Source organism: Micropterus salmoides, unplaced genomic scaffold (genome assembly GCF_014851395.1).
Source record: "Micropterus salmoides isolate LMB-PRFRI ecotype aquatic unplaced genomic scaffold, ASM1485139v1 Ms_hic_scaffold_17, whole genome shotgun sequence".
Classification (NCBI taxonomy): Eukaryota; Metazoa; Chordata; class Actinopteri; order Centrarchiformes; family Centrarchidae; genus Micropterus; species Micropterus salmoides.
The window spans coordinates 479,522-493,649 of NW_024040817.1; the positions used below are offsets into that span (position 1 = coordinate 479,522).

The following is a 14,128-nucleotide window of genomic DNA, read 5'->3' on the forward strand; positions in this document are numbered from 1 at the left end:
ACAACAGACAGCGTCGGCCGATGGCCGTGCCGTTCACACTGCACAACTTGCCGTCTTGTGACGGGGGTCTTGAAGTCTTTGTGGCGTTCACACTACGTGACTGATCTGTGACAGGGGGTCACACACTACACGAGCTGACAACGACTCTGTCACCTGATGCTGGTTTCCAAACCACGTTTTGTCAAAAAAACACACGAAACGGGAAATGACGCGAACCTACAGACAAAACAGCTGTTGTTTGTTATTATAAAGACAGCAATTACAAAGACAAAGAATCTGGGTGAAAGAATGCATTAGGACACGCAGGTAGCAGGGATTGTCTGAGCTACAGAGAAAGCCGGAGGTGAGTAAAAAGTGTATTTATTTATTTATTTATTTATTTCAAGCAAAATAGTGTGACAACAGAAAAGATACACAATAATAATAACTTATACACTTATGCTTGAAATGGAGTGGGAAGAAGTAAAACTTATTAAACCCCACCCCAGTCTATCAAAGAATTTATACATACAAAAAATAGCTGCTTCCTTCATCAATAATCTCAAAGAAAAAATATTAATAATTAAAAAAAAATAATAATAATAACAATACCTCATTTAGAAACAGTGGATGCACAAGTCAAAACCACACATTCATACCATACATACTAATAATATACAAATATTTCCACAGGTAACAATGCTTATCAAATACCAACAATGGTAGACTGAATACCACAAGAGTACATAAATGACAACTAATCCAACAATCTACACAACATGAATACAATCAAACCTCATTGTCATTGTAATGTAACCAGACCTTTCGTTTGTAAAGACGTTTGAAATTGTGAATGCCTTGCCATGTGGTGAAAAGTAGCTGCCTTCTCTCATTGGCTGGATGTGGATGTCGAGTCGGCCGACTCCTCCAGATATTTGGCGTGCTAGATATCTGGCAGATGTCGGCGATATGGCAGAAATGTGTTGAGGAGGCGTTTTGATGCGTCTTTGAGTAGTTCACACCGATCAACCGCTGATTTACTCCCGATCACAGCCTGACGGTCGCCGAGCGGCAAATTGGGCTAAGAATTGTGTAGTGTGAACTAGGCTTAGGCTCCAGTAGCCTATACATCTGCATTTTCCAGGTAATCAAACTATCTCTCATTAGTTGGATGTATCCCCTCTGCAAGGCTGTGTGCAGCTGGACTATTTGTTTTATCAAATGCCACATCTGTCCCTCATGTTATTAGCAGCTTTCTGTACCTCTGGACTGTGAAAAAGTGAAAAGATTATGTTTGATGATATTTGTCTTTGTTATTTACTTGAAATGTTTGATCTTTGATTGATGAAGTAATGAGGGTTTTTAAATCTGATGAATTTAATTACTTATGTTATAATAACACAGAAATTTTCTTACTAAGGCTATATTTTTACATCTGATAAGTGTCCTTAACTTAAATACATAATGAAATAAAGAGACAATTATTTAACAATATGTTAAGGAGTAGTTACGTTTATGCAGTCTTACAGTTGCAACTGGCCCTTTGAGGGTGACCGTATTGCTTATGCGGCCCTCTGTGAAAATGAGTTTGACACCCCTGACCTAGTGTTATGGTTTCTGTGCAGCTGTTGATTCAGATCAGTTCCTCACCAGCTGCGAGAGGTTTTTGTACGATGTTGTATCACTGTGTGAACGGGAAGCTGTAATCCTGCTGACAGTAATAAACTCCTACATCTTCAGTCTGGACTCCTCTGATGGTCAAAGTGAAGTCAGTTCCAGACTGACTCCCACTGAAACGATCTGAAACTCCAGACTGACGGTTTGTAGCATCATAAATCAAGAGTTTAGGAGCTTCTCCAGGTTTCTGAAGGTACCAGTCTACCTCATTGCTAACACTTGAACTGGCTTTACATCTGAGAGAGACAGTCTGTCCTGGAACAACAGACTGAGATCCAGGAGACTGAGTCAGGATGATTTCTCCTGATGAATCTGGAAAACATGAAAAAGAGGAGAAGGGTTATTGAGACAAATCCAGTTTGGAGAAAGATGATCAACATCCAAACAGAAGAGTCTCATTTCTTTAACATGGAGAACAGATGGAAGAAGGTAAATGCTGCTTGTTTCAGTGTTTCTCCATCACAGCAGAACATCATTGTGGTGAACCTGGTTGCATCCTGAAGCAAAGTTTTCAGAAGAGAGTCTCACCCTGAACAAGGAGCCCCAGGGTGGCCAGCAGTAGAATCAGTGACATCATCATTGTGCTGCCGGCGTGTCAGTGGCTCTGAAAGGCCTGGACAGCCACTGATCAACACTGGCCTCTTAACGGCTGGGAGCACAGTGTGTGTGTGTGTGTGTGTGTATGTGTCCTCAGTGAAGTGTATCAGTCTCTGCAGTAGCTTCCAGCTGCAGCAGTCAGTTCAGTTTCTGTTCAGTCTGACTGAGGGAGGTTTTTGTACGACGCTTTTTCACTGTGTGAACACATCCTGACTGTTGATAAGATGATAACTCTGACAGTAGTAAACTGCTGCATCTTCAGTCTGGACTCCACTGATGGTCAGAGTGAAGTCAGAGTTTGATCCACTGCCTGTAAAACGATCTGGAATCCCTGATGCTCGAGTGCTAGCACGATAAATGAGCAGTTTAGGAGTTTCTCCATCTCTCTGTTGGTACCAGGCTAAAGCGTGGTCGCTGCCCCAAGCATAAACATTCTGACTGGTCCTACATCTGATGGAGACGGAGCCTCCCAGAGCAGAGCTCACTGCTCCAGGCTGAGTCACTGTGACCTGGCCTCTGGACTCTGAGGATACAGAGACAAAAACATAAAGCAGCGTCATGGTTTTGTGGGCTTCATTTCAGAGGGACGGATGTTCATAGAGGAGAGGAGTTTGATTCTCTGGACTTTACCTGTGAAGCAGCAGCAGAGGAGAGTCCAGATGAGGACGCAGATCAAAGTCATGTTTTTGATGAGGAGGATTTCTGTGGCTTCTGTTGTCATGAAGGACAGCTGTCAGTCATCCAGTGTTCAACTCTCAGGACTATAAACTCTCCCAGAGCACTGGAGCATGGTGCTGCTGATGCAAAGTGGCTCTCTATGGAAATGCTCTGACTGACTCCAGCAGGGACTTGGATTACTCTGATGATTCTGTCTAGCAATGGATCAATACTCACATTTTGTGTCTGATATTTAAAATGTGATGTGTTCACAGGGACATGTTGTTTTTTGTTTTTTGTTTATCAGTTTGTTTGAAAATGTCACGCTCTGCCGGTTGGCCATCCTTGGTGTTGCACTTTTGTGTTTAGTTAGTGTTATTTTGGTCTGTTGGGTTTTGGGGGTCTGTCTTGTCTTTCGTCTAGTGTTCGGTAACCCTTGTCATGTCTGTTACCCCAGTGATCCCTCTGCATGTCTGTCTCTGTTTTCCCCTGCGCTCTCTCTCTCTCTCTCTCTCTCTCTCTCTCTCTCTCTCTCCCTACCTGTGCCTCGTTAGCCTCATGTCTTTCACCTGTGTTGCTCCCGCCCTGCTCGTTAGTCCCTGTGTATATATACCTGGTGTATATCTGTCTTGTCTTTGCCTCGTCATTGTTCATGTTATCCCCCAGTCTGTTGTGTGTGTACTCTCTGCCTGCCTGTAACCAGCCTTGCTTGTCTTGTCTCCCTGTACTTTTGAATTTTGGATTTCTGTTATTCAGCCACTCACCTGTAAGTGAGCTCGCTTTTGGTTATATTAAAACCCTTCGTTGAACTATACCTGCTCCGCTCTGTGTCCTGCGTTTGGGTCCTCCAACCTGCCTCCACACCACGATCGTGACAGAAAAAGTAGTTCAGTAGTTAACATTGTCATTTGAATATTTCATTGTTGATTCTTAGGTACATGAAATGGACAAACATACCATCTTCATGTAGGAGGTTTTTGCTTGAGACAGGAAATATTTAAGACAGTTAAAACAATAAAAGCCTTACAGTCTTCACTATATGTGAAATATTTAATTAAAGAATAAAGAAAATACATAAGAGGAAAACTGTGCCTGTTACTACTTTTTATCTTTAGTCCTGAAAACCATCTGTTGTCATGGTTCAGCAGTGATGCCTATCGGTTGCCATGGTTACTGAGTTCAGAGAGGGAAATGAAACCAGTTTCATCCAATCTGAGGAAGATCGACACACTAGCAGCCTCCTCTCCTGAGTCGAGTCGTCCCAGAACACTGAGGAGAAGCTCTCTGTGTCTTAAAACAATAACAAAAAATTATAACATCGATTCCATTGTGTTCAATAACTGCTGAGATACGTTCTGGTGAAATTTCATTATTTGAGTAGACTACTTAAATTTCTTACGTTATATGACACAAGCTATCTATCAAAACACAATTATCATAGACTCAGAACTACAACAAAGGGTATTTTTTGTCATATTCCCATGTGTAGTGTTCAGTTGTAATCCAGTGCTGCTCTCTTGTGGAATTGTCATTGTACTACACATGATTTTCAAGTCACTTGAGGTATTTTTGTGTCTTTTTAATGCAAGCAACAAAAAGAGCATATTTATCGCACTGCAATGACAAATCAAGTTTGTAATGTGCAGCAACACGAAGGAGGTTAACCCTGGCTGCTAGCATAGCTGTAGGGTTAACCGGTCGACATGCACATAATCAATAACCTAAGTTTAGGCACACACTCTGTGATGGTTGTGGTAAGGGTAAGTGGCTTCGGGGAGCTGTCAAGAGTAACATAGCTAGCTAGCTAGCCAGCCAGCTAGCTGGCAGTATCAAAGTAGTCCTAGAAATGCAATTCCGGTCCTAAAATTGCGATCCTGAAACTGCAGCCTTCGGTTCTGCAGCTACATACTACTCCAAAAATGGTGAAAATAAGAGATTCTATTGGTGGGTTTGACCAATCATGGGTTTGCATTGACTGCTTCAACTCCGAGCAGCACTCAGTTGTCACGTGTACAGGCAAGATGGAGGTAAGTTGACGTTATGTTGCTCATTTTAATAGAAATTCTTTTAAATGTAGTATGGCATAATTTAATGATTTTTTATATTTACCATTGGCCAGGCCACTGAGTCTATCGCTGTCTTTTTTTAAAATGACATGTATAATAGTTAGCTAACGTTAGGCGTCTTAGCATGAAGCTTGACTGGTAGTGCATCAGACATGACTAGCTAGGTAAGGTTAGCTGCTCATGTTTAACGCATTGTACATGATATCTAGCAGAAATATTTTTCTGTGACTGTGGTAAATGGAGTTTATGGTCACACAGCATAAACTAGACTTTAGACCACTGATATTACATTGGAAATATAGACTGTTATCTAGATTTTTGAGGTGTTGCTGCCTTGTTATGTTTTCTCCTTTAGATGTGACATAGAAGCATTTATTATACTCATTTATTTTCCTCCCATAGTTGCACTCTAGATCATTGGTGACAGCTATGTGCAGCATGAGAGCCAGAGAGCTGCAGAGAGCTTAGGAAGCATCTTCACCCTGCCGGATGTCTCTTGGTCTGACTGGCTTCTCCCTTTCTTTTCCCCTCCCTGCGAAGAAGTGCAGCACTGGATGTCCTCATCATCCACTGTGGCGGCAGCTGCACGGGGAGGTCAGCATTGTGAAGCTGGTCAACATGATGGAGGACCTGCACCGGCTTTACCTCCAGCACCCTGGCATGAAGATCCTGTTTTCATTTGTGACCCAAAGTGTTGGTGGAAGGCTGGTGCCCATCAGTGAACAGTGTTATGGCTGTATTTGTTTGTAGCTTAAATGATGCCATGATTGAGAACCGTTGCATCTGACATGGCAGCCCTGGGCTATATTGAAAAATCTAATTCATTTCACAACTAGCATAATTATGTTTTTAAGTAAAGTAGGTAATTGCCTTAAAGGCCACCTCCAAATGCAGTGAACTGCTTTCAGTTGGCAGTTTCACAGCTTTTGAATTTGGCTTTTAGGACCCTTTTTTTGCTCCTAAACATAGCTGACCGTCATGGCTAATATTTTTATTTATGTTCAAAATGGTTATTAAAAAAGTAACACGCCCACCTTTATCCCCCTTTCTCCCTACCACTCTATGGACTCCTAAGTGCTCTGGACCTATGCCGGACATACAGTAGCTGTTACCACTTGCACGGGCCCAGTCTATTTATTTGAATAAATGTGTTTACTACATGTCCACATTTGTGAATATTTTAAAAATAACACATGGTTTACATTGCAATAAATTGTATTTATAAATTTCCACTCCTTTTGTCTTTTATACTGACTGGAAATGTTAAATTTCACATTCTGATATACTGTAATTCTAGTTCAAACACACAAGAACATGTGCACATCCAACAAACCTGTGGGCATAGTGCTGAATGAAAGGCTTAGAGTGAAAATTTAAGAATGACCTGCACACTGCGTAATTATGAATCCCCCTAGGCAGTATCATTTATTGCAATGTTTCAAACTCTGAGGTCTTCTCAGGCAAATACAAGGTATTGTAAATTATACAGTGAGGTTTAAAAACAACCAGCTGATCAATAGCTGCCTTCTATCAGCAATGGCGCCACCAAGGGGGGCCAGGGGGGGCCACGGCCACCCTAAGAAAATGGGTGGCCACCCCAGTGGCGCCCCCTGGCAAGGAGCATATGCATAAAATGCTATATACTGTTTATGTATATAACCCCTGGGTTTGAGTTAAAATGTGAATAGCAGCTTTCCTACAAGTGTTCTCATGTTAGGCTCTGTCACTTTAAGAGGGTAACCTCTGACCCTGAGGTGTGACTATGGCTGTGTCCGAAATCCCCACTCATTCACTACTCCCTACCCCCTATGTAGAGAGTTGTATGTAGAGCATTAAATAGTGAGCTCACTCGCATTGTTAAAACTCTTTCGTACCCCGATCGTTATTTCAGCGCCGTTAATTACGTCATTGCCGTCGGCCAATCAGTTTTTTCTATTAGCGGAATGCATGATGGTATATATGGCTTGGTTAGTGACCATCGGTTGTACACTACTTTTCAAAATGCATTCTGGGATACATTGAGTGGACTATATAGGGTATAATAACTCCACTATATAGTCCACCATAGTGAGTAGTGGGTGATTTCGGACACAGGGACAGGGATATATGTTTCTTATGATCACAGGATCTCTGGATCTCTGGAATGTTTCCAGAGATCTACTGGATCTCTACTTCTGACTCGCAAGGAAAACCTTTTGCAAAACTATTTAACTTGCAAAACTTTCTGACTCACAAGGAAAATATTTGTCTTCAAAGAGGACATATTAGCAATCAGAACTTTTCTGTGACACAAAAAAAGGCCTGTTTATTTTTAATTACAAACTTTTTATTGCAGTGCGATAAATATGCTCTCAAAAAATGTTTTGTTTGCTTGCATTAAAAAGACAAAAACCTTATTACTTATACAAGCCTTTTCCTAACGTGTTATCCAAAATGATTTATCCAGAGCAGAAGGGGCATCAGTGGCAGGACAGATCTAAGTCTGATAAGAACTGTGCTCTATAATATTTTCATTTTTAGGCCTCCCATGGCTCTGTGGATGGAAATGTTGGTCTGTCCACTACTTTGGTCCATATGAAATATGGATTGTAGTGAAATTTGTACAGAAACTTTGGTTGATGACCTTTCCTCCTCCGCCACCGGCAGGTCAATGTTTTCTTATTCTGTTAAATTCTCATTGCTTACACCATGTGGTCATTGAGAAAGCACTAACATTCAATATTGTTCACTCAATCAGCCAGATTGAGCTCAGTTGACCCTTCTACCACATCCCCCGACGACTGAGACAAAAGCCAACATATGAACGACAACAACACTGTTCCTGTCAAGCTGGGTTGGCCTCTATTCATTATTACATTAAAAGCAGAACAGTAGGGCTTTATAACGTTACATTCAGTAGGAAGTTAGCTAGCGTTAGCTAACTAACATTAGGAACAATCCACAACCAACATTTTTCTGGATTTATTTCAGGTTTCGGAAAGAGAGTAAATCGTACTTCTCCTTTCAACCTCTCTGGGTTGCGACTGTAATTATTACAAGGGCCCCAGCGTTTGACCATATCTTAGAAAAATACAGCCAAAAAAAGCTAGAAAACAACTCCTTTTGCATTAGAGTCAATGGAGCGCAGCCATGAAAGTGTCGGACCTCAGTTAGAGAGAGTCCTATACTGTGCTGTGATTGGCCAGCTGCGTATTTGGGCGTGGCTTAGCGAAGGGTCAATTAGCAAACAGTTACCCAGGTGGAAACACAAGGAGGAGGAAGAAGATCAGTATGGAGAAGATGAAGAGGTGAAGGAAGAGGAGGAACAGTAGGAGTTAGAGGAGGAGAAGGGATACGAAGAAGATGAGGAGGAGGAGGAGGAGGAGGAGGAGTTTCTGAGGGCTTGTGTGTCATGTCTGAGGTCAAAGTTTGGTTTTTCTGCAAGATTGAATGGTTTTAAGTGGAAAGCTTCATTTTGACCTGAAAATAGGATGTTTGGGAAATTGGTTGAGAAGTTGTGGATTTGTGTTTATAGTTTCGAGAAAAAGAGGCATAATTTTAAGAAATGTGTTTAAGCAATCGAGAAAAAACTGTAATAGTGAGAGAAGACTTGTTTACTTTAGTGTCACGTACCCACGTACAATCTTTCCCTAACCTTTTGGATGTTTCATTCAGGATGTGAATCCATATTTCTAGTGTCAAAGTGCTGTGCTTTGTTCACCAACCATCCACCCTGATCACCTGCCTGTGCCGTCCAGAAACATAGCCCTTTCTACACAGCTGAAACAATTAGACACCTATTTACAACCTGACAATCAATTAATTGTTTACGTCATTTCACAAGCAAAAAATGCCAAAGACAAGTCCTATAGAGTCACAGTTGTGAATATTTATCTCTTTTCTCAGTTTTTTATCTTTTGGTTTGGGACTGAAAAAGATATTCAGCAAAGTCAACTCTGGTAAAATTTTCAAAAAAGTTTCATTGACTAAACCATTAATCTGAGACAATAATCACTAAATGAATCGATAACAAAAATAACATTAGCCTGTTGAAAACAGATGCCATCGATACCGGGGAAAACGGTGCTGTGGGCGAAATTACTGATTGAAAAATTTTTTTTTAGCCTTTTTAAACTCGCCGATGTTGTAGCTTCGATTCTAAGTGGGCGCCATCTTGATTATTGCACAAATACCTGCAAACTGTCTGCCTGCAATTGACATTTCTGCAGAGAGGAAATATAGTGGTGCAGTGGTTAGCACTGTTGCCTCACAGAAAGAAGATTGTGGGTTTAAACCCTGGTTGCCCTGGCTTCCTCCCACTGTCCAGGGTGTACACTGCTTTTGCCCAGTGTAAGCTGGGATTGGCTCCAGCCCCCGCAACCCTGTACGCAGGATAAGCGGTTGACGATGGATGGATGGAAATTTACATGTAAAGGATACTGAAAAGTTACTAGTAAACTAATCAAGTGATTTGTAACTGTTATGTTTTGTCTTTCTATTTTGGGAAAGTTGTGTTTTTGATGAGTGACATGAATATTGAAGTTCAAGACCTTTTTTTGTCCCCGAGGGGAAATTAGTTTTGCTGCAGTAGCAAAGAAGTTAACACACAGTACATAACAACAAAGATGACAACATCAAAATCATTAAAAATACAGGGTCAGACCAACGGGTAAATGAATACCACAACATTAAAAGTTTAAGTTCAAGTCAGCCTTATGTGCAGATGTTACCTATTCTTTACAGAGTTAAGCAGAGAGATAGCAGAGGGTACAAAGGTGAATTTATATCGATATGTTTTGGCTGGTGGTTGACTGAAGCGGGAACCAGAAGGCAGCATCTTAAATTCTGCATGCAGGGGGTGAGAACTATCAGACATGATGGATTCTGCCTTTTTAAGCACATGTCTATTGTACAGTTCAGTTAGTTTTATCTGCTGAATCCCAATGATTTTGCTGCTAACTTTATTTACCTTTGCTAATGTGTTTTTCGGTTTTAAACTTAGAGAAGCATACCAGCAAATACATGAAAAAGTAAAGACGGACTCAATAAAAGATTTATAAAACAATGTCATCAGGGATCTGTCCATTTGAAACTTTGTTAGCTTTCTCAGACAGAAAAGACGTTGCTGACTTTTCTTACTCAGCATATCTGTGTTTAGTTCAAAGGTCAACTTGTTATCAATGATGATTCCCAGATACTTATACGACTCAACAATTTCAACCTCTTTACCATCTATAATCGTCTTTTCAGGAGTTGGATGGTGACGTCTAAAATCAATGCATATTATATATAGTGACTTTATTGGTTGTTGAAAATTTCCCGAAGCAAAGGTCCAGAACATCAAAATGACTAACTTGTGTTATCATTCAGTACCATAATGTATAGTTGTATCACATATGTTTTCAGTCAACAACGGACTGTCAAATCAAACAATATTTCAGTCAGTTTTCACATCAAACTGGAGGGATAATAAATAATAACTACTCTAATAATAAATTCTAAATTTAATTACACTAAATAAAAGTGCCTAATTTTTAGAAAAAATGAAACTGAAAGTGTAGTTTGAAGTGATGAAGTGTAGTCTTAACCAATTTTATAATAAACACTCAACACATCATAACAAATGAACAGCTGTAATGCCTCCTCTTCTTTCATCCCCTCTTATAGAGCTACCACTTTTCTACTTTCTCATGTCACATGAGACGATTGAAGCACATGCGATTGGTCTGTGAGTTTCCTGGGCCGCTAAACCAGTACAGTAAATGCTAGAAAAGCTGTGCGGGTTAAAATTGAAACGCTCCGTCCCGAGGTAGTAAGTCTCAATAATAAATCGGCTGTAGGTTGGCGGTCCGGAGAGGACAGCGGCTGGGTCCGGATCCGGACCACGGTCCGCCTATTAGTGACCACTGGTATAGATATTTCATCAAGTGAAGCAGTAATGAGTCATGAGTTGGTGCTCAGGCCAAGGATCTCAGATAGTTTGCTAAACTCCAGCCAGAAGTTTTTTTTAGATATCATCATCAGTTACAGTTGGACAGATTGCCTCAAGTCCATGTTGTAATATCAGTGAGCAGTATTGTGAGGTTTATGCTGCACTTTGAGGACTTCTTGCCCTTGTTGACTCAAAAGTTGAGACTGAAAGTTGATGCTTGATAAATCATTTCACCTCAAGTTCCATTCAGTAGCTCTTCTGGAGCTTTGGATCAGTTACATGATCTTCTTCAGCAGATGGTGATAACGCAGAGGTCAGGGAATATTTGAACTTTGAAGCCAAAACAAAAATCCCTAAAAATTATCAGAGGGATGGAAATTTGAAAATCTACATTTTAGTGTAAACATGCCGACTCCATCTGCTGAGAAACATCATGTGATGTAACTGAAAGATCCACAATAGTTTGTGGTTTATTTGTTTATTTGCTTTTACTTCTTTCTATTATTTTACCATTTTGGGCTAGGGCAACATGCAATAGTACTGGCTTCTGGAATTATACTGTAGTTTAGTCAGATGGTGGTGATCTCTGTACATGTTTAGTGACCTTGGATTGACCCACTTTTAATGTGAAGTCAAACAATGTGTGAGTGAGTGACTGGTGGAGCAGAAAAAACACCTGACAGAAACTTCTTAAAGGAGAAAATCAGCTCTCACACAGTAAAGGGGTCCTGCTGTGAGAGCAGTTTCCTACATATTCACATATTTACATGTAGAGGATTCTGAAAAGTCTAGTAGTGAACTGATCCAGTGATTTGTAACAGTTTGTTTTGTCTTCCTTGTTTGTAAAAAAAAATTTATATAAATGCAGGTTTTACATGTTTAGGTGTCTGTAATATGGAAATATCATCAAGTAAAATAGTGTTGGGTGTTTGAGGGGATGCTGAGGCCAACAATCTCAGAAAGCTTCCTCGAGAAACTCCAACCAGAAATTTCAGAAATGTGGGTGGAGCCAGAAAATATGGAAGTCATCATGAGTTACATTACTGTTTTTATGACATGATCTTCCTCAGCAGACGCAGTTCACCCAGCTGTCATAGAATATTTTCACTTTGAAGCCAACATGGACATGAAGTCCTAAAAATGCTCAGAGGAAGAGGAATTTGAAAATCTACGTTTCAATGAAGACTGGGTGACTCCATCTGCTGGTTGTGGTCTGTTGTGTGTCTTTTTTGTTGTTTCCAAGGTTAAGAATAATCATTTACTCTCAGTATGTTGGTGGAGTTTTGATTTGCATGTTAGAGAAAATGTGTTATTCCATATTCTTTATATATAGTATTTACAGATATAGTTATATCAAGAAGGTTACTTATTTCTTTTGCATTTTTATGATTTAAGTTGATATTTAGCTTTTCTATAGATGACATGCGTTTATATTTTAAAATACTATTTTGTGCTTTCAAGGATGTACTGGTTGTGTTGGGCAGTCTCTGATCCTGAATGTTTCTGATGACGATCTGTGTCTTCATATTTCCCATTAAATATAATTGAAATTGCTTTAATCCAGTATGATGCTGAGGTCAAAGGTCATGAACAAGACTTTTCTTATCTGCTTTCCCATGCAGGCTACTCTGGATTATTTGGCAAATCAGAAAAGACAGTGGGATCATAAAAAGACATGAATGGATCGTGAGAAGCTGTGATGGACAAAGTAAGATTTCTTTCTTTTTTTAATTGAGCTTATTTTGCTACATGCTCATTGGTGGTTAAAGCAAAAGTAGAGAAATCTTCAACCTTGTAGAAAACATTGTGTGTATGTGTGTGTGTTGTGTGTGTGTGTCCTCAGTGAAGTGTATCAGTCTCTGCAGTAGCTTCCAGCTGCAGCAGTCAGTTCAGTTTCTGTTCAGTCTGACTGAGGGAGGTTTTGTACAACGCTTTTTCACTGTGTGGACACAGCTTGACTGCTGATCCAATGAAAACTCTGACAGTAGTAAACTGCTGCATCTTCAGTCTGAACTCCACTGATGGTCAGAGTGAAGTCAGAGTTTGATCCACTGCCTGTAAAACGGCCTGGAATCCCCGATGCTCGAGTGCTAGCAGCGTAAATGAGGAGTTTAGGAGTTTCTCCATCTCTCTGTTGGTACCAGTGTAAATAGTGGTAGTTGCTCCAAACATAAACATTCTGACTGGTCCTACATCTGAAGAAGTCACTCATGCAAATCAGCACAGAGAGAATCATCATACAGAACGACCTGAAATATATCAAACTACACTGGAAATAAAAAGACAAACCTTCACGTTAAAACTAAATAAATAAACAAAATGAACCGACTGCATTCAAATGTTCTTCATCTGTATTTCAATCACATTTCAACATTTTAAAGTAAACCATGTTGATCGTTGCTCTGTTCAATTAAATAAAATGAATTAACTTTTACTTAAACAGTTATTTTTGTGGTATAAAATGTTATACTAACCTTAGCGATCATTTTTACATTAAGATTAAAATTTATCTTCTCTCCAACCAAATATCAATTTTAAAACTTTACAATATTTTATTTTGTATTTGAAACTTACTTCTAAATCCAGTCTGATTCCTCCACCAAAAGTCCACAACAGTGATACAAACTCATTGAGCCGCCGTACAAAAACCTCTCACTGTAGAGAGACACGGCTCTCTGACTTTGTCAGACTAATCTAAAGCTATGAACCCTCAAGATGCAAATTTAACTTAACAGTTGGAAAGAAGGATTTATCCTGTGTCTTAGAATGTTAATTAAAATACAATTTTGAATATTTATTGTTGAAGTTAACTTTGTCTTAGTGCCAAATATGCATGAAAAAGTTGAAAAGCAACTGCAAATTTTCACTACAGTATAGAATATAAATTAATATAAAATCAACATTAGCTCTTAAAATTGTTTTTTAAACATTTGACTTACTTCCAACATCCAGTCTGGTTCCTCCACCGAACGTGTACCACAGTGATACAAACTCCGTACAAAAACCTCTCACTGTAGAGAGACACGGCTCTCTGACTTTAACACAAACAAATCTGCTAATAAAAGCTGACATGTAAAAATACGACTTGAATACATGTTTTGATTTGATGTGTTAATTTAAATTTTTTTTTTTTTAATCCTATCCAAGATATTGGCAAATATCTTCCACCTCCATGCTTCTAGAAACAAAATATGTCTAGAAGCATGAAACCAAAATGAAGTAAAATAGTTTATTTTTTTAA

At 39.6% G+C, this 14,128-nt stretch overlaps 2 gene segments (V, D, J or C); both read right to left on the reverse strand.

Moving 5' to 3' along the window:
* Positions 1–364: 364 nt before the first annotated feature.
* Positions 365–2,239, reverse strand: LOC119907321. The segment is given in 2 exon segments: positions 365–1,968; positions 2,185–2,239. Coding segments are annotated over 2 exon segments (360 nt in total).
* A 116-nt stretch (positions 2,240–2,355) lies between these two features.
* LOC119907320 lies at positions 2,356–2,935 on the reverse strand. The segment is given in 2 exon segments: positions 2,356–2,776; positions 2,884–2,935. Coding segments are annotated over 2 exon segments (384 nt in total).
* Between the last annotated feature and the right edge of the window lie 11,193 nt (positions 2,936–14,128).